Consider the following 21,327-nt stretch of genomic DNA (forward strand, 5'->3'; position numbering starts at 1 on the left):
ACTTAATCACTGAAATTTATAACCAAAAGAATTTAGATCCACTCACAAGTAGGAAAGGAATAATATAAGACTCCATTGATAATAGCAACCAAATAAAATCTAGCCATTCTAAAAACTAAATAAGAAAGTGGTTGATTACTTGACTTGATTTCAAGAAACATCTGAGTGAATTCATTTATTTTTCTAGAAGTCCAAATTCCACTAAAACATAATTACCCATTATAATTTTACAAGTGATCTGTTCCCTAAACAGATCCTTCATATTGTTGACAACGGCCTTTCTCAAATACTGTATGCAGCTTCCACACCAAAAATCCTCTGAACACAGAATAAAGTTTAAATTTCTTCAAGTTACCCAAGATTCTTCACACACATTATGGCTCCAACAAACCCTTTCAATTTTGTTCTCTTCTACTACCTGACCCCGCATTCCACAGTATACCTAAACATACCAGCTATTCTACCTGTTCTTCTACAGATCTTCTTTTTGAACATATTGTTTCTGTCCAAAACACTTCTTCAGGCAAAAATCCCAGTTATCCCTCAATACCAGGCTAATACATTCTTTTTTCTAGACTTCAACCCAACTTAGTTTCTTTTCATTGTTTTCCCATAGCTCTCAGTACCTAAATCTACAGCATCACTTATAACCGTTATTGTAACAAGCTGTTTTTACACGGCTATCTACTAGAGTTCAAGAGTAAGTATATTAATATAATCTACATCCCCAGCACTGTGACTTAAGATATAGAAAACACGCAATATATGGTCAATGAATAATCGTAAGGTGGCCAAATATTCACAAGTGATTCAAACTACAACAAGGATAATCTCAAGAGCATTATGGTAAGTGCAAGAAGCCTAAAACAAAAGACTGATTTTATTTATATGACAGTCTAAAAACTATAGGAACACAAAATAAAACAGGTTGCAAGAGACGGTGGCCGGGGAGGGGACTGGCTTCAAACAGGCACAAGGGAATTCGGGAATGACAGATACTCCAAATCATGATTATAATGGTGCTTACATAATTATTCAATACTCATCAAATTCTACTTTTTAAACTGATGAATTTTATTATATGTAAATTATATCTTAATGGAGCAAACCTGAAATAAATAAATAAAAATAAACACATGTATTTAAAACTTACCGCAGCACTACAACCAGGGAAATTGAAAAAAGTATCAGGACCATGTCTTTGTGGCATCTGATTAAGAACTGACAATAATTTTACTGCATGTCTTGGCTGAGGAAACAATAAAAGAAAGAAATGTCATTGTACCAATTTAGCAATAATATTTAACATGCCACACTAGGCACTGCACTGTTTTCTAACTAGAGAGAAAATTAATTTGAAATCATTTACTAAATATTTACTAAATCATTTAAGAGGAAAACCATTTCCACTAGAAATTCAAGTATATAGCTCTCTAGAGACAGACAAATTCTTGAACATTAAGTATTAATGGACTAATATTGAATCCTTCTCCCTCTGACCACAGCTTACCCAGATTCCACTTTCTCCTCGAAGCATGCTGAACAAAAGCTTCAATTCCTTGACAGTGATGCTGTAGCTGGCAAGAACCCCCAACATATCAACTAGAAGATCTTCAAAGGAAAATAAAGTTATTCTGAACTCTAGTCATAAGCTGCCATCTGTCAAGGTCATATACTTTTTGTAAGATACAAAGTTATCAATTGTCATATACATATGTCTAATACAACTAAATGTCCTCATGAATGGTGATTCTAATCAACAATTTTTAAATACTCAGATAATCAAAGAGATTTGTTTGACTATAGGATTTTTCCCCATTATGTTTGCCATTTCAATTAAGCTTTCTTAGTAGATACAAAAAATAGATTTTATATATTCCCAGAGTAAACACACACATACCACATATACACAATCCTGCTGTATGCAGGGAAAGAAAGGGAAGTAAAAATATGCAAAGGTACAAAGATTTAACATTGAAAATTGGTTATTTACAAATGAAAAACTGATAGATAATAACACTTTCTCCCAGAATTATCTATTCTTAATAAAATATATTCTTAAAATATTCCTTGGCCCATTAATAACCATTTTAAGCACTTACTCCACACAGGGCATTATTCTAAGTGGTTTACATGCATTAACTTCACAAATCCCCATAACAAGCCTATGATGTGAGTACCATTATTATCCCCTTTTAAAATGAGTACATTGTGGCACAGATAACTTATTCACATCGCCCAAGAACACATATCTAGCAAGTGCTAAAGTCTAAAGTCAGGCTTCAAACCCAGGCAGTATAGCTCCAGAACCCTCACTCTTACTCACTAGTCTATAAGTGGAAGTGTAATTTAAATGCATTACTAGTGGTATCTACTATGCTAATGTGTTTATGTGCATATAACAGACTCACCAGCTTACGAAATAATGAGAAAAATTATACATTTAATCCTTTGTCTCTCATTACTTTCTCCACACATTGTGATTAATACCTCTGTCAACTGTTCTTTTTAAGAAATTAAACATCTAAGTATAACACTTACACCTCATTTTCTCAATTTCTAAAGCACTTCTTAATTAAACATACAAGTTCTTACAAACCAATACATATGTATATTCTAAAAGTTAATCATCACTTAATAAAAAAGATTAGGGTAAGTTAAAATAATTGGCTATTGATATACAATGTATATTATTCAATATTCAGATTAATGACTGAAATTTGAACTTTTAAAAATATTATTTGTATATTTCAAAAATAGAAATTTAATACGGTTATTTTCATCAATAAATAATTACTTGACTTGTACCCAACATCACAATAAGCAAGCATTCTCTATGACAAAACTGTGACAGTGGATATTTCATTTTTGAGAGCAATCTTTTAATGAATCAAAATGTTTGCTTCATCATTTAAGTAACAAAAATATATGCAAATGTTAGTACATGTAATTCAGAGATCTCTTTCTAAGAAAGAATGATAGGTAAAAATCAATTACCTTAAAAACCCTAAGCTAATATGAAGCATTTTTAAGCAATTAGCTGCAATGGCAATCTTCACAAAAGATTTCTTAAAGGTTTACATAAAATCCTTTTTTAAAAAAATTGAACTTCTACGTGCAAGCCTTTGTCTCATCTCCTATGTATGTCACAAAAACTAGCCCTTTATCAGTACTGGGACTAAGAAAAAAAAAAAAGTAATCTATCTAATTTGTATTTAATTGCAAAATTTTAAAAATTCCTTATATATGGTATGTGTAAAACAACCAAGCAGCTCAGTTTAGCTTTATTACAGAAGGTCTTCTTTCCTGTACAAGATATTTAAAGAGAAAAAATACTAAGACTATGAAATTCTGTTATCAATTTACTATAAATGTTTAACCACTTTCAAGTGACACTTATACTACATTATTAAATGAAAAGTACCTCTGCTCTCCCTCCCTCCCTCCTTCCCTTCCTCCCTTTTTGTTCTCTCTCTCTTTCTTTCACAGTTTTCAGATCTCTGCCAAAATTATCAATCTTGTCTTTTATCTCCATAAACAAAAAGTAAATTTTAATATCTGGGGGGAAAAAAAAAAAGAAAAGTACCTCTTTGAACTTAACATACTACAACACATTCAGAGATGAATATCTAGTAGTGTTTTGGTGGCTACTAGTTCTTCCTTAGTATGAAATTTTAATTTTAATTTATCTATTAAAAAATAAGACAGAGGTAGTTTTTATGACATACATTCTTTTTTCTCATATCCCTCCATCATCAGGCTCTTTTAAAGGGAAATCCTTAAAATTACAAAAAGTAAAAATTCTGTATTTTCAGTATTATTATTACTGAAGAAAGAAATAAGAGAATTAAGGAGCTTTAATACTAGAAAATGTCAAACTATGAATTTCTATGGTACTATCACCCTCACTGTGACTTTACATGTCAATATTGATGAGTTATATACCAGTAAACTACTATGCATGTAATTTGGCTCATTCTCTAAACTGTACTCTATAAAGTGGCAGCCACTTTATTTATAAAAACAAAACAAAAATGAAGTAAGGGCTTAAACTCAGCTATGAGGATTGAAAGATCATATTATATTCTACATATCATGTGTACATGTAAGTTTATACAAATAAATTTCTGTTAAATAACTAGAATTTATAGAAATGGTACATTTTCATTAAAAATATATTTCAAGAAACGTTAAGTCTGACTCTCATTTCTCATCAAGTTAGCCATTAGTACCCAATACAGAGAATGCTAAATCATTTCAAAAAGAGATATATGCCACCTTGAAAGCAATTAGAAATAAGCTTAACATACTCTCTAAGAAAATCAAGTTTTTGAAAATATCAAAAGAGCATCCTTCTTTAATCCATTCTTCATTTCACTCTTTCTTGTTTAATGTTTTGTTCCATAAATTTTAAAATTAATTAAATATATAAGTCAAAATATTAAGTAGTATTCTGTGGTGTCAGAACTACTTTTAAGGATCAGATATGATATTGTGAAGAGTAATATTAGCACTTTTAGAATTATGGAAACACTTTTATGTCAGACAATACTTATGCTGAAGATGCATGGCTTGTGAGAATCAACATTTCAAACTTTAAACTTACTTTCTGGGAATAACTGTTGCTCTGGGAATAACTGTTTCTCTGGGATCATCATTCAAAACATTTCTACTGAAATGCATCAAACCACAGGGGAGAATGAATTTGTAGGGAGATCAAGGGTTGGTGGTGAAGAATCATAGATTTCAAAGTGATTATTTGAAATAACACACAATGAGCACAAAAATTAGTATTTTTATCTGGAACTTTTGTGCAAATTTTATGTTATATTCTATATGAGTTTATGTTAATATAAAAGTTTCTTCCAAAAATATACAAGCTAAATAGATACTTCCAAAAGAAACGCCATGCTTATCCTCAGGCTTTTATTGCTTCCTATCATAATTCCATATATCCCAGATTGAAGGGCATGGAACTAGGAGAATTTGGTAAAGGGCTTATTATGCGGAATGGTAATATGTATTGTGATATTTTAATCATGTAAAGTCTTAAGTACATACTACATAAAAAGATACTGGGTTTATTTTCTGAAAGATTTCATAGCACTTACTCCACAGTACTGAGATTTTCTAAAACTTAGAAAAGTAAAATTAGTAATTATGTTTGTCTAATACAGTACTTATATTTGTCTTCTTCCCTTTTTAGGTTTCCATTAATGTACAAGTCAAAATTTCCATGTATTTCTATTTATTTCAAATCAAAGTAGTTTCAACAAATCTATATATCACCTAAAGAATACAAAAAGAAGTACATGAAACTTTATAAACACATAAATTATACTATCCTATCAGATAACCCCATACCTGCTATCATGTCATCTACAGCACTCATTTTCAGCAATACTTGTTCAATTAGCCCAACTTCTGTGCTAGTCTGTAAATTCCGAACACTTTTTCGTAGAATGGCTGTAAACATGCTCCATATTTCTGCTTGACATGTTACATCACAGTGCTCCAATAGCTCTGTCATGCACGTTATACTCTCAGCATCCTGGATAATAAAGTTCATCTCCAAGTCAAATTCTCCACCAACCAGCTGAAAGTAAGCAAAAAGAAAACAATAGCAATAACATGGGAGGCTATTTATAACTATAAAATAAAATAATACCAAAAATTCAACTAACAAAAAAGCATAGCTACTCTAAAAAATTTCAAGTCATCTGTCGCAAAAATAATTTTGATCAAGTGAAAAGCACTGTTAAGAATTGAAACTAGCAAACAAATCTAATTTTCACACAGATGGGAAAGGGTGATTTCAAATCTAGAAGAAAAAAGCACAGCACAGCATGTGATTACTGGGTGGGATTCAGGAAAAATTACTAAAAAGAAGGGTTTGGTCATTAAAAGTGATAATAGAAAATACAGAGTTCACTATAGGTAAATTTTAAGACATGAAATTCATTTTCTTTTTTCATATTACTAAACTTACAGACAAAGAGATACAGCTAGGTCTAATCTCTGTATATGGAAGATGAAGAAATATGAAACTGATACTAGTACAACTTATAATAAATGTTGAAATGATGGAATGAATGTTTAAAAATAAGTTTAACAGAAAAAATATGTAAGGTCTTGTAATACTTTTTCTAAAAAGCACAAATGTAAATTAGATAAAGAAAGTTGATTTGACATATTTTACTCTGGGCATTATGTTAAATGAGTCCAAAGTAGTATCATCCCTCCTAAATGACACTTTAAGTACAGTGACAGAAAAATACACATAGAATAAAATAATAATACTCTTTTACTCTCTGTTGATCAAATCACATATGAACTATTACATTGTTATAAGCATCATTATAGAAGAACACTAACAAACTGGATATCCTTTCAGTCTAGAGAATGGAAAATTTAGGAATAAATAATAACCATATACAAAATACCTGAAAAATTTGAAATCATTCTTCCATTTGTTCTTTCAACAAATGTTTAATTTTTTAAATTTTTTATTTTTAATTATTATGAGTACATGATAGTTGTATATATTTATGGGGTACATGTGATGTTTGGAAACAGGCATACAATGTATAAATAATCAAATCACGGTAACTGGAGTATCCATCACCTCAAGCATTTATCACTTCTTTGTTTTGGGAATATTCCAATTCTACTCTTTTAGTTATTTTTAAATATACAATAACTTATTGTTGACTATAATCACTCTGTTGTGCTATCAAATATTAGATCTTGTTCATTTTATCTAACTGTATTTTCCACCCATAAATCATCCCCATTTTATCCCCCACTCCCCTTCCCAGCCTCGGGTAACCATTGTTCTACTCTCTTGTCTCCATGAGATCAATTGTTTTAATTTTGAGCTCCCACATATGAGTAAGAATATGCAAAATTTGTTTTTCTGTGATTGCCTTATTTCACTCAACATAATGTTCTCCAGTTCCATCCATGTTGTTGCAAATGATAGGATTTCATTCTTTCTTATGACTCAATGATGTTTCAAAATATTTTATATATTAAAGTCTAGAACTTACTGTTCTATGAACTAGGATATATAGATGGCCAAGAAAAAGTCCATGTACTAACAGTGCTAAATTCCTAAAACAAAGATATACGTGTGTGTGTATGTGCGTGTATATATGTGTGTGTGTGTGTGTGTATATACCCTACCTGATTCCAAAAAAAATTGAAGTTGGCTTACAAGTTATATAAAGTATGAAAGAAAACATAAAATATGAGATATGAGTAGTTGAGAAAGAGGAAGCAAAGGAAAAGCAAGACTAGGGACAGACAGGAAGTAGAATTAGGATCAAGAAGTAGAATTAATTTCTATCACTGTGAGGTATTCACAAATATAGATGGATGACAACATGGTATGATATAAATAGGATAAATAATAATACCACCACCACCTGACGTTGCATAGCATTTAGTACAAGTCTAAGTGCTTTACATCTACTAAGAAGCTATTATCATCTTTATTTTAAGTACCTCGAAAAAAGTTATGAAACAGAGGACCCCGGATGCAAACACAAGAAGTCTGTCTTCATGCAAGTCCATATAAACAATACAATCTGATTTAAAAATATTTAAAGTCTTCTAAAATTAAAGATTTTAAAAAACATTTGTCTCAAACTTTGAAATATCATACTCTGTATATATTTTTCACTATAACAGAGCCAAAATTTAACTTTATAATCAACTAATCTCTTTCTACTATTTCTGGCTTATCAACAAAAGTAGCTACAACAGTGGTTAAGAGACTGGCTCTGAAAGAATTCAGACTCTAGCTGTACCACTGATTAGCTTTGCAACTAATGAAGCTACTTTTCTAAGCCTTAGCTACTTCATCTACAAAATGGGAATAAAAGTTCCTATCTAATAAGACTGCTGTGAACATTAAATGAGATAACTGGGTTATAAGTACTTACGCACAATGGCAGGCATATAGCTAGCATTCAGTTAGGTTAGCTATTACCAGTCCTCTAACAACTGTAGAAATGTAGTCACCTGATCCAATACCTCTGAAGTACTACGAAACCCACCAGCTTAAGTCTTATGCTTCCAGCAAAAGTAAATTTATTGTGGATCATGTACGCTATCAGATACTACTTGGACATCTATCAAAACCAACTCAAACATCACTTTTACCATCCACAGTCTTACTAAAAGACTTTTTATTCATTATTATATTAATATGTCCAGTTGACTTAAGTCAGTCACTACTATGAATCTTGTAGACCAGTGCTGAGCAAATCAGAAGAGGTTCTCTAGAAATAAACAATATTAAAAAAATAAAAAGGTGTGAAAATCAATGATACAAGCACTCACTGATTGAAACAATAGAAGAAGATGCTGAGGTTTATGCTCATAAGCCTCTGAATAAATCTGTGGAACAATATGTGTACACTAAAATGGAAGAGCACTGAAAAAAATTTTAAACTGATCTTATAAACCAGTTTAACTGCTGGTTTATAGCAAATCAAGTACCATTAAATGTGTAAATAGCAGAGATGGGCTTAGTAGGGAAAAAAAGTCTTCTTTTAAAGGAATTAACAATTAATATCTGTAACTCTAACAATCAGGCTCTGTTATGTGAAGCCTGAATTTCCATCTTTCACAGTCAAAAACACAATGTCCCTTTCTATATATCATTTAATTACAAGAGTATAGTTATGGCTCCCTGATTTCACTGCCGAAAGCACAAAATATTCATTGTAGATGGTGTAGAGTGTTCCTATGTTTTCTAGAGAGAGTTGGTCTTTCTAACCTTTATTATAACTTTTAATACATTAGTGTTAAAGAGGCTAACTGCTGAATGAAACCATCATCCCAAGATTAGGGAAATATTTACTCACTTGTAATGAGTAGTTCAATACTTATCAGCAACTACTAGCAGCAGTCCCCAACCTTTTTGTCACCAGGGATCATTTTCATGGAAGACAATTTTTCCACAAACCAGGGAGGAGGGGATGGTTTCAGGATGATTCAATTATATTACATTTATTATGCACTTTATTTCTATTATTATTACATTGTAATATATAATGAAATAATCATACAACTCACCATTGGTTGAGGACCCCTGAACTAAAGCATTTAAGAAGAAGTAGAAATAGTTGACTTTTCTTATTTAAACAATTCTCTAAAACAATCCTATGAAGAAACCCTGTGAGGCATAATTGCCGCACAGAAGGAAACTGAAGATTGAGGTTAAGCAGCATGATCAAGGTCACACGCAAGTGGCAGATCCAAGATTCTAACCTAGACTACAAAATGAATTTAAATGCCTGGCTATGAAGTCAGAGGTCTAGACTTAAAAAAGCAATAGAGAGAGGATGTTTATATTAGCTTTATGAGGAGTAAAATATGGAAAGATTATGATTTCTGTGAGTAAAAAAAAATGAACCCTCTGGAGGTAGTAAACTATAATAAAGGAAAACAACCAGGCCAGGCATGGTGGCTCTTGCTGTAATCCGGCAATTTGGGAGGCTGAGGTGAGAAGATCACTTGAAGCCAGGAGTTCAAGACCAGACTGGGCAACATAGCAAGACCCAATCTTTATAAAAAAAAATTTAAAAATTAGCTGAGCATCATAGCATGCACCTGTAGTCCCAGATACTTGGGAAGATGAGGCAGGAGACTCACTTAAGCCCAGGGAGTTCAAGACTGCAGTGAGCTATGAGAGTGCTGCTGCACTCCAGCCTGGGCAACACAGCAAGACTCTGCCTAAAAAAAAAAAAAAAAAAAAAATTTAAGAAAATTTGTTAAAAATTATTTCAGCAAGAAAATAGAAGATTTTGAAGGTTCAAATATAGGAGAATTATCAAAAAAATACCATAAAAGAAAGTACGTAGGAAAACATTTTTATTTTTTTTTTTTTTTTTTTTTTTTTTTGAGACAGAGTCTCACTTTGTTGCCCGGGCTAGAGTGAGTGCCATGGCGTCAGTCTAGCTCACAGCAACCTCAAACTCCTGGGCTTAAGCGATCCTACTGCCTCAGCCTCCCGAGTAGCTGGGACTACAGGCATGCGCCACCATGCCCGGCTAATTTTTTGTATATATATATTTTAGTTGTCCATATAATTTCTTTCTATTTTTAGTAGAGACGGGGTCTCGCTCTTGCTCAGGCTGGTCTCGAACTCCTGACCTCGAGCGATCCACCCGCCTCGGCCTCCCAGAGTGCTAGGATTACAGGCGTGAGCCACCACGCCCGGGAAAACATTTTTAAAAGCAAAGGAAGTGATGCAACATAGCTGAAAAAGCTAAATTAAACACAAAACTAAATATTGAAAACATCTGTTCTTTGAAAAGGTGTGCCAAATCACTGTGACCACAGTATAAAAGAGAATGATAAACCAATTGAGACTTCCTATAAATCTGAATGTGTCATTGTGACACTATATTTGCACAGTTAAGGGTGTTCTATTCCTCCAGGGCCTCTTCTAAAAATTCTAAAAGGTATTGCTACTGCAAGAGAAGTGGTCTACAATGGTGCTTGCTACCCAAGCATAAGTCTTATGTGAATTTATGTAAGATAAATATCATAGCTGAGCCTTTTAAATAGCAATAACTTTTATTTACATAATTTACTGAATAAAACATTTGAAATACAAAATGCTGACTTGGAAATATATTGTCTTCTAAGAGCTCTAAGGTTTATAAATATTAGCCACTTAAGTATCTTTTTTTTAAGTATAGAGTGAGTCTTTAAATATCTTAATTTGAAATCTCAGATTATTACTGAGGATCATATGGAATAATTCAATGTTCATTAATCAGATCAAACTGGACATTATTAACCAGTTGGACTTCTTTGTTACTTGTTCTTCTGGATAAACTCTAAACTTGATAACATTTCTCAGAAAGCCCAAATTAACTCTTCAGCTTCAGCTTCTTCTATTTCCCATTCCCCAGTTACAATGGTATCTCTCAGTTCATCTATTAATAAAACCCTCTATATGTGTTACGCCCTATGCATGATATAGGGTTCCCTCATAAACCTTGGATTTGTTAACTTCCATTAATTTCCCAATATCAGGTTAGAGACTACTTAATCCAGAAACCCTTCCCAGTACTCACAAAGATGGCCTTTCTCTGAACTCCCATTACAGCCATCCAGACCGTAGCAGTCATTCCACAAATCGTTTGTGTCCCCAAAATTCATATGTTGAAGCCCTAACACCCAATGTGATGGTATTAGGAAATGGTGCTTTTTAGAGGTAATTAGTTTAGATAAAGCCATGAGGGTGGAGCTCCTATGATGGGATTAGCACCCTATAAGAAGAGGAAGAGACACCAGGGCTGTTTCTCTCTACCATGTGAGGATACAACCGGAAGGCAGCCATCAGCAAGCCAAGAAAAGGGCCCTTGCCAAAAACCAAATCTGCTGCACCTAAACTGTGGGACTTCCCAGTCTTCAGAACTGTGAGGAATAAATGTTTAATCCACCCAGTGTACGCTATATTGTTATAGCAACCTGAGCTAATTAAAACATACGATACCATAGTTAGTTACAGATTTCTTTCCTTCTTCTATATTACAATTAATAAGCTTCTAAAGGATAAGGACAATTCCTATCCTACTAAGCATACTGTCAACCACACGCAAGTTATTTAGTATTTAACATGAAATAGGAAGATGCCAGGCTGGGAAGACAGAAGGACAGGAAGGAAGGAAGCAGGCTGGAAGACAGGCTTCACTTCCATGGTGAGTACCTACATTGTTAGCCAGGCTTTCTACTGTACTCTTACGTTTCTCCTTCAGCAATGAATTGCTGTTATTGCCATATAACTTTTCTTAATGCTCTAGAGGTAATCACAAAGCTAAAGATGTTTTCTTATCCCTGTTTACATTCCTCAGTTGCCTTACTTTTTCTTCTATTACTACTCAGAAAATATGCAAGATTTCATACAGGGTAGTACAGATAAAACTCAAGAGACTTGTAGTGTAGCAAGGCACACTTTCTCTATTCAATTTCCTAAGTACACTATACACAATTTCTAGTTATTAAAATCAGACTTAAATAAATTTCCACTTCCAGTATATAACAACTTTCAAGTGAAATCAGTTTACAACATCTTCCTTTGAAAAAACAGCTAGAGGTGACGTCACTAAAAAATGGCAGAGTGGGCAATATCCCTCCCCAAAAGCAAGTAATAAGCTGGCAAAAACTGTAAGAATCAACTTTCAACAAATTCTGAAATCTAGTCAAAAACATAAAACAACCAGGGAAAGATTTAGTGAAAAAAACTACTGCTTTATGGTAAAAGAGTGTTGTGGTGGTTTGAATCACCCATCTACAATCCCCTACATCCCAGACTGGCAAAAGCCATGAGGATGGCAGCCGGCAATAGTAGTAAGAATTGCTAGTTCCAGAGGGAGCAATACCAACCTTATTCTTAAAGAATTGTGGCTGTGGGTCTCCATCTGTCTGGCAGCTCCCTCAGAGACAGGCGCAAAGAACTCCCTTTGTTTACACAACTCAGAGCATTCCCAGGGCTGGGACAGGTTTCCCGAAAGCATTTAAAGACACAGGTATTGCCTGCAGCAGCCTGTGCCAAGAGACAACACTGGGGACAAGCAATAGACAGACCTGGAAGCTGGGTTAAAAAAACAGTGGAGAAAGAAGATATGTATCGGTATAAGGAATTTGAAAAGCTCCCATGTGTACAGGGAATTGAGAAAGCCACATGCAGGACAAGGGCAGGCTGCATCCTCAGAAAAGGCCCAAGAAGACCCTAAGCTTTTCCCTCTAGCTGGCCTTAAGTCTCTACACAAATATAAGTAAAAGGTAAATAGCCTGACTAAGCACTGAACAAGGGCCCCAACAGAGTCACTCTGTAAAAACTGGGAGAGTGTTTTTTCTTCGCTTTTCCTTTTTTTTGGGAGCCAGGCTTTTTTGGCAACTCTGTCAAAACATAAACTGACCACCAAACTAACAAAACACAGACTTCAATGGTCCCACACAATAGAGAATACAGACCTTACAATATAGTTTAGAAAAATCACTAAGCAAACAATCAACAATAACCTACTTCAACCGAGAGGAAAAGTAGAATCTGATTTCCATAGTTTCCAAAAGATAATATTCAAAATGTCCAATTTCCAACAAAAAAATTATAAGATATTCAAAGAATCAATAAATTAGGACCCATCTGTAGGAAAAAAAATAATAACTGTCCATGAGAAAGCCAAGGTATTGCTTATACTTACTAGATGAAGACTTTAAATCAACTGTCGTAAATAGCTCTAAGATTAAAGGATACCATGGACAAAGAGCAAAAGGAAACAAGAAGAATAATATTTCAACAAATAGAGAATATCAACAAGAGAAATTATTAAAAATGAACAAATAAAAATTCTGAAATTGAACAATAGCTGAAATGAAAAATTTACCATACAACTTCAACTGCATATTTGAACAGGCAGAAAAAATGCTATATTTTGTTAGCTTCCTTTGATTCAAAAGAATATTATATTTATAAAACGCTTCTGGATTTTGTCAAAGTAAAGCATATATTTTTTATACAATCAAGAAGACAATAAAAGTTTATATGAAAATCAATATAAACTGATTTGAACAAAATAATACGAATAAGCATGAACAAAAAGAAAGGCCAACACTAGTACTAAGTATTAAAAATTTATAACCTTTAGTAATATATCCCATATAATGCAATATTACTCAGCTATAAAAAGGAATGAAGTTTTGATACATGCAACAACATGGATGAATCTGGAAAACACTGTAAGTGAAATAAGCCAGAAAACAAAAGGACAAATATTGTGTGATTTCGCTTACATGAAATACCTAAAATAGGCCAAGTTTATAGACAAAGTATATTAGAGGTTACCAGGGGTAAGGGAGGGAAAAATGGGGAGGTTTTTCTAAATGGGTATAGGGGTTCTATTTGGGGTGATAGAAAGTTTAGACAGTATTGACAGTTGCACAACCACTGCTCTTCATCTTGCTACTGGAAGTTCTATGAAGAATAATAAGGCAAGCAAAGAAAATCAAAGATATACAAACTGAAACGAAGAAATAAAACTGTCCCTACTTATATATGACATGAATGCCTACATAGAAAACCCCAAGAAATCCATAAAAACATCTCTGGAACTATTGTGAGTTCAGCTATGTCACAGGATACAAGATCAACTTATGAAAGTCAATTGTATTTTTCTATAATAGTAACAAAGATGTGGAAACCAAAAATTAAAAATATAATATCGGCCGGGCGCAGTGGCTCATGCCTGTAATCCTAGCACTCCGGGAGGCCGAGGCAGGTGGATTGTTTGAGCTCAGGAGTTTGAGACCAGCCTGAGCAAGAGAGAGACCCCATCTCTACTAAAAATAGAAAGAAATTATATGGACAACTAAAAATATATATATAGAAAAAATTAGCCGGGCATAGTGGTGCATGCCTGTAGTTCCAGCTACTCAGGTGGCTGACGCAGAAGATCACTTGAGCCCAGGAGTTGGAGGTTGCTGTGAGCTAGGCTGACACCATGGCACTCTAGCCTGGGCAACAGAGTGAGACTCTGTCTCAAAAAAATAAAAAATAAAAAAAAAATAATATAATTTACATTCATTAAAAAATGAATTGCCTATGTAAATTTAACAAACTATGTACAAGACTTACATTCTAAACACACAAAACGCCAATAAAAGAAATCAAAGATTTTTCTGATTGGATTGGTTTGTTCTTTTACTGTTGATTTTTGAGAGTGCTTTATAATTCTACATATGAGTCCTTTGTCAGATATGTGATTTGCAAATATTTTCTCCCGGTCTGTAGCTTATCTTTTCAATCTCTTAATGTGGTCTTTCTCAGAGCAAAAGTTTTAATTTTAATGAAGTCCAATTTATTAATTTCATCTTCTTCATAAAAAGATAAGATACGCACTGGGTCTAGAAGGCTAAGGAAGATGTTACCATGCATTTGACAATACAAAGTGCCCTCTGGTAGGAAAAAACAAGAATGTATAAAATTTAAAGAAGAGTGGAAATGCTGGCTAAACACCAGATAACAGTCAGAAAATAGAAAGTAGAGAAATAAAGTCAAATTATAAAGGAGTTCCAAGAAAAACATCAAAATGCAAAATAATTTCTTCACTTATAGAGTAGGAATAAGGAGCCAATTAAAATTTTTTCTGAAAAAAAATCAGCATATTAATAGTATGTAAAACAGATTAGAGCAGAAAAGAACCACTAGCTGGTTATTACACTAATCTAATGCAATAAAATAACAAGAGTCTGTAAAATATGAGAATGGAGAAGAAAATTAAAGAGATAGTAAGACAAACTAGTCAGAGACAATTTAAACCTGAAGATGAGATATCTCCTTTATCCAATCTTTCAACTACTCTCCCACTAGAGCGCTCATTCTAAAACATGGATGTCCCAGGTATACAAAAAAAAAAAAAAAAAAAAAAAACCTTTTGATTTTTTTAAAGAAAGATCAAATTTCTTAACAGTATTCATGGTCCTACAAGCTCTGACCTAACCTAATCTTCCTAAGCTCACTTCAGCCACGTCCCTCTATATGATCACTATATAAGTCTCATATTTCCTTGTTTTTACTCATACTTTTCCCTCTGCATAGGCAAATACGTTTACATATACACATAAACACAGACTCACATACTTTTCTGTGTCTGTCAAAACCTTAGTAATCCTGCAATGCTCAACTTCACTTTCACCTACTTGGTAAGGCCTTCTGAAACATTTCTTTTCAAACTTAATAGTATCCACTTCTCTGTTCCCACACTTTTGTGGGGTGTACTATAGCGGTACTATGTATTATATTTAATATGACTTATTATACAGGAAAAAAAAGATGAATGAAAAAAGATATGAAGGCCCTTTAAAATATAAGCAATTTAAGAATACAATACAAGACAGTAGTGTAATTTCTCATCTCCTTAGACATCTAAATTATAGGTGACTTCCATTATCAATTACATTGGCAGTGTCCCTTTATAAAGAAATACACTTCTCTTATAAAATTTAGGGGTAAGTGTTAAGTACACTAACAAACTAGTATGCTTTCTATTATACAGTAAGAGTAGTGTAAGCTATCATTCTTTTTACCTTAGCTGCCTGGAAGTTAAAAAATAACTTAACTTTTAATAATTTTGATAACTACATTTGTCATGATTATCTCCTTCCTTTATGCTGTTTTCCTGCTTTTTTTGCTTCCTTTCTTTTAGTATATACAAATATCTTTTACTGTAAGCCAATCAAATTATTTTTAAAAGCAGGTACAATTTAAATTATAAAGTTATTAAATTATTAATTTCTGAAAATGAACTCCCTGCAAGATAAAGCTATATTTATATGGAATTTTACAAAAATAAAAATGTAAGTAGAAACATAATAATTAAGAATCACCATTTTGTTAATAATTATGTGCTGAGTAATTTATGTATACGGCCTCATTTAATTCTATAACTCTGTGCAATGGGTATCTCAAACAAGGAAAGTGAGTTTGGCATAAGTCAAATAACCAGCCCAAAGCTAGTGTCAGCATCTGAATTTAAATCTATGTCTTCTCAATACTACAAAAAATTAAGTATATCAACATCAGAGAAACCACACCCCAAGACATATATATGTACCTACTAGTCATCTAACCTTCAAGATCTGCTATTAACCATTAGCATGTAAAATAAATGACTTTTAGATAAGTGTTCAGTAAATAATAAGAAAATACTTAATAATATGGACATAATAAAAGTTAATGATCCTGAAACCAGTTGAGAAACAAAGGCAAGCAAAATAGAAAATTATGTGTTTGTTTCCTATTTTTTAAAATTATTCCTCACCACAAGTAATTCCTATTGGCGATCCTTCTGTGGTATGGAAATAACTATGCCCAAGAGTATAACAAATGCTGCTACAAACGTGGTCCATAAAAACTCTGGGGAATAGAACGGAAAACAAAGGGAGTGACTATCATACAATAAGTGCCTACTTCAAAATATATCTTTCAAATACAGTTAAAACAATGTGAAGTTTATTAAAATTAGTATAACCACTTTTATAACTGCTTTCTATGAGTATAAGAACAGATATAAGAAGTATACCTAACTGCTAGCAGCCAAGTGACAAGTAAATAGAGGGAAAAGTGTTAACTGCCAAACCACTACATGCTTTTAAATTCTAATCCTACTCTAACACTGAAAATCCTAATCCTTTTCACAAATAAAAGCAAAATAAAGACTTTTGCATACAAAGAAAAGCTGAGAGAATTTGTTGCTCACAGACTTTTAGTACAAGAACGTTAAGTTTGTCAGGCAGAAGGAAAATGACAGACATTTAAGTCCACACAAAAAATTGAAGAGCCCCAGAACTGGTAAGTAACTGTCTAAAACAAAAACAACAGCAATGTATTATGAGGTTTACATTTAGAAGTAAAATAGTTAACAACAATAGCCCAAAGTACAGGAAAGGAGAAAGATACTTTTACAAGGTTCCTATCCTATACTTGAAATGGTATATTATTTGAAGGTAGAGACTGCCAAGTTAGCGATACATACAGTGAACTGTAAAAAAACCACTAAAAATGTAAAAAAGAAATAAATAGGTATAGTTAACAAATAGTATATGTAAAATGGAATCATAACCAATTTTCAATTAATTCAAAACCAAACATGAAAAAGTGAAAGGAGAAACAAACAATTAAAAAAATACAATAAAAAATAAATAATGACAGTAGCCAGAATTATGGTAATATTAATAATTACATTAAATGTAAATAATCCAAAACCACCACTGAAAACGCAGAGTTTGTAAGAATGTATAAAACACAGCAAGACTCAATTATATTCTGTCTACAAAAAAAAGTAGGAGTTAGCAAACTTTTCCTTAAAGGACCAAATATTGAAGATTTTAGATTTCTAACTCACATGGTCTCTATCATAACTACTCAATTCTGCATTTGTAACTTGAAAGCCAACACAGACAATATGTAAAGACAAAGTGCAGCTGTGTTCCAATAAAACTTTATGAAGTCAGGCAGCCAACAGATGGGCAATAGTTCATCAGCCCCTGAGTTAAAGTATAGACACAGACAGAATAAAACCATGCAAACAAAACTGGGAAAAAAATGAGAGCTATATTAATATCAGATGAAGTAGACTTCATAAAAAGAAAAATAACCAGGGATGTGGGGATGACTTTTCATAAGAAGAAGGAGTTCAGTCATCAAGAAGGCATAGCAATCCTAATGTGAATGCATCTAATAACAGAGGTACAAAAAGCAGGAAGCAAGGCTTACACAAATGAAAAAATAGAAGAATCTGCAATTTTATTTGCAGATTTTAACACTTCTGTCTCAGTAATAGTAGATTAAATAGAGCCCCACCATCACAAAGAAAAACCCACCAGTAACAATATAGAAGATACAAACATTATCAACCAACTTGACCAAATTGTTATTTAGACATATGTGCCATCCAACAACAAAAGCACATTCTTTTCAAGTACACAAGAAACATTCACCAAGGTAAGAATATCTGGAACTATAAAAGAAATCTCAATGAATTTATAAAAAGACAAATCATACAAAGTGTGACACCTGATCACAACAGAATTAAAAATTCAGAAAAATAAATACATCAGGGAAAAAATATCTCAGTACTTGGAAACTTATTCTAAATAACCTGTAGGTCAAAGGAGAAGTCATCAAGAAAATTAGAAAAAATTTTAAACTGAATGAAAATGAAAATACAACATACCAAAATGTATAGGATATAGCTAAAACAGTGCTTTAGGGAAATTTATAACATTAAATGCTCATATTACTAAAGAAGAAAGATTTCAAATCAGTGACCTTAGTTTCTACATTAAGAAACTAGTAAAGAAGAACAAACTATATGCAAAATAAGTCAAAGGGAAAAATATAACTAAAACAAAAGAAAAAAGTCAATGATATAAAACCCAGCAAAACAATATAGAAAACTGATGAACAAATGCCAGTTCTTTGATTTATCTATCCATACAAATCAAAGGGGAGAGGAGGAGTATGAGAAGATGGAGGAAGGCAAAGAGAGGAAACAAATATTAGCATTAATACAAATAAAATAGTCATGACTATAGATCTGCAGACACTATAAAAAAAATAAGTGATTCTTCTGAACAACTTTATGCCTATAAATTTGACAACTTGAATGAAAAAGATAGAATCTTTGAATGACATAAACTACCATAGCTTTACAACCTAAATAGTCCTATAACCATTATAGAAATTAAATTTATAGTTACAAACCCTCCTGCAAACCAAACCCCAGATTCAGATGATTTCACAGATGAATTCTATCAATCACTTATGGAAGAATTACTATCAATTCTACACACTCTTTTTCCAAAATTTTATCAGAGAGAATATTTCTAAACTCATGTTATGGGCCAATAATATCATGACAACAAAACCAGAAAAACATATCAGAGAAAAGAAAACAACAGCCAAATAAAATAACCTTCATGAACACAGACACAAAGCACTTAAAATATGTATCAAATAAAATCCAGCAACATACTAAAAAAAAAAATTCACACATCATGACCAAGTTGGTTTTATCCCACAATTGTAGGGATAGCTCATCAAACAAAAAAAAGACATAATTCCTCTTATCAGCAGACTAAAAAAGAAAAGTCATATGATCGCCTCAAAAGATACAGAAAAAATGAGGCTGGGCGCGGTGGCTCACGCCTGTAATCCTAGCACTCTGGGAGGCCGAGGTGGGTGGATCGCTCGAGGTCAGGAGTTCGAGACCAGCCTGAGCAAGAATGAGACCCCCCCGTCTCTACTAAAAATAGAAAGAAATTATCTGGCCAACTAAAAATATATATAGAAAAAATTAGCCAGGCATGGTGGCACATGCCTGTAGTCCCAGCTACTTGGGAGGCTGAGGCAGTAGGATTGCTTGAGCCCAGGAGTTTGACGTTGCTGTGAGCTAGGCTGACGCCACGACACTCACTCTAGCCCGGGCAACAGAGCGAGACTCTGTCTCAAAAAAAAAAAAAAAAAGATATAGAAAAAGTATTTGACAAAATTCAAAACCATTCATTATAAAAAGTCGCAGCAAACTAGGAATAGGAAGGAGCTAACATCATATTTTATGGTGAAAGACTGCATACTTTCGCCCTAAGATCAGGAATGAGGCAACGATGTCCTCTCCAACTACTTCTATTCAGCAATATACTAGATGTCCAATCAAATGCAAAACACCAAGAAAAGTGAATAAATAAAAGGCATAAAGATATAAAAATAAACCCACACAAATCAAAAAACAAATCAACAGATGACCAACTGATTTTAGACAAACATGTCGAGATAAATACCGGGAAAAGAACAGTATTTACAATGAATGAAACTTGACCCTTTACTTCATATGCAAATATAAGGGTAAGATCTATAAAACTTTTAGGAAAAAATCTTTTTCACCTTGGGTTAGGAAAATATTTTTAAAATAGGCCACAAAAGAACAAACCACATGTGGAAAAATTGGTAAATCAGACTTCTGCAAAATTAATATATTATTAAGAGAATGAAAAGGTAAATCATAATCTTAGAAGAAATATTTACAAATCAAGAATCCAATAAAGGACTTGTACCCAGAATATATTAATATGAAGAACTCACATATGTTGATAATAAAAAGACAAACAATCCAATTTTTTCAAATGGGAAAAAGAGCTAATCAGGTATTTCAAAAACAGATAAATGTCCTGTAAGCGCATGAAAAGATATTCAACATCGCTAGTCATTAAGAAGACACAAATTGGCCGGGCGCGGTGGCTCACGCCTGTAATCCTAGCACTCTGGGAGGCCGAGGTGGGCGGATCGTTTGAGCTCAGGAGTTCGAGACCAGCCTGAGCAAGAGCGAGACCCCACCTCTACTAAAAAATAGAAAGAAATTATATGGACAGCTAAAAATATATATAGAAAAAATTAGCCGGGCATGGTGGCGCATGCCTGTAGTCCCAGCTACTCGGGAGGCTGAGACAGGAGGATCGCTTGAGCTCAGGAGTTTGAGGTTGCTGTGAGCTAGGCTGACGCCACGGCACTCACTCTAGCCTGGGCAACAGAGTGAGACTCTGTCTCAAAAAAAAAAAAGAAAAGAAAAAAAGAAAGAAGACACAAATTAAGACCACAGGAAGCTACCACTATACATCTACTACATTCAAATCAAAAAGACTGACAATATCAAGTGTTGGAGAGGATATAAAACAAGTAAAATTCTCATACATTTCTTGTATAAATACAAAATGACATAGCCATTCTGGAAAACAATTTGGCAAGTT

General features: G+C 33.1%; 1 protein-coding gene across 4 annotated transcripts in view; it reads right to left on the reverse strand.

The window, feature by feature from the left end:
• The window catches only part of NBEA (neurobeachin), a 563,351-nt gene that overhangs the window by 499,580 nt on the left and 42,444 nt on the right, over positions 1-21,327 (reverse strand). For all 4 annotated transcript variants that reach the window (XM_069467350.1, XM_069467354.1, XM_069467352.1 and 1 more), the window contains exons 2-4: positions 5,365-5,596; positions 1,511-1,611; positions 1,154-1,249 (exon numbers count right to left, since the gene is read on the reverse strand). In XM_069467350.1, coding sequence (XP_069323451.1) covers positions 1,154-1,249; positions 1,511-1,611; positions 5,365-5,596 — 429 coding nt within the window. The remainder of the gene's footprint in view (positions 1-1,153; positions 1,250-1,510; positions 1,612-5,364; positions 5,597-21,327) is intronic.

This window comes from Eulemur rufifrons, chromosome 4 (assembly GCF_041146395.1).
Source record: "Eulemur rufifrons isolate Redbay chromosome 4, OSU_ERuf_1, whole genome shotgun sequence".
Lineage (NCBI taxonomy): Eukaryota > Metazoa > Chordata > Mammalia > Primates > Lemuridae > Eulemur > Eulemur rufifrons.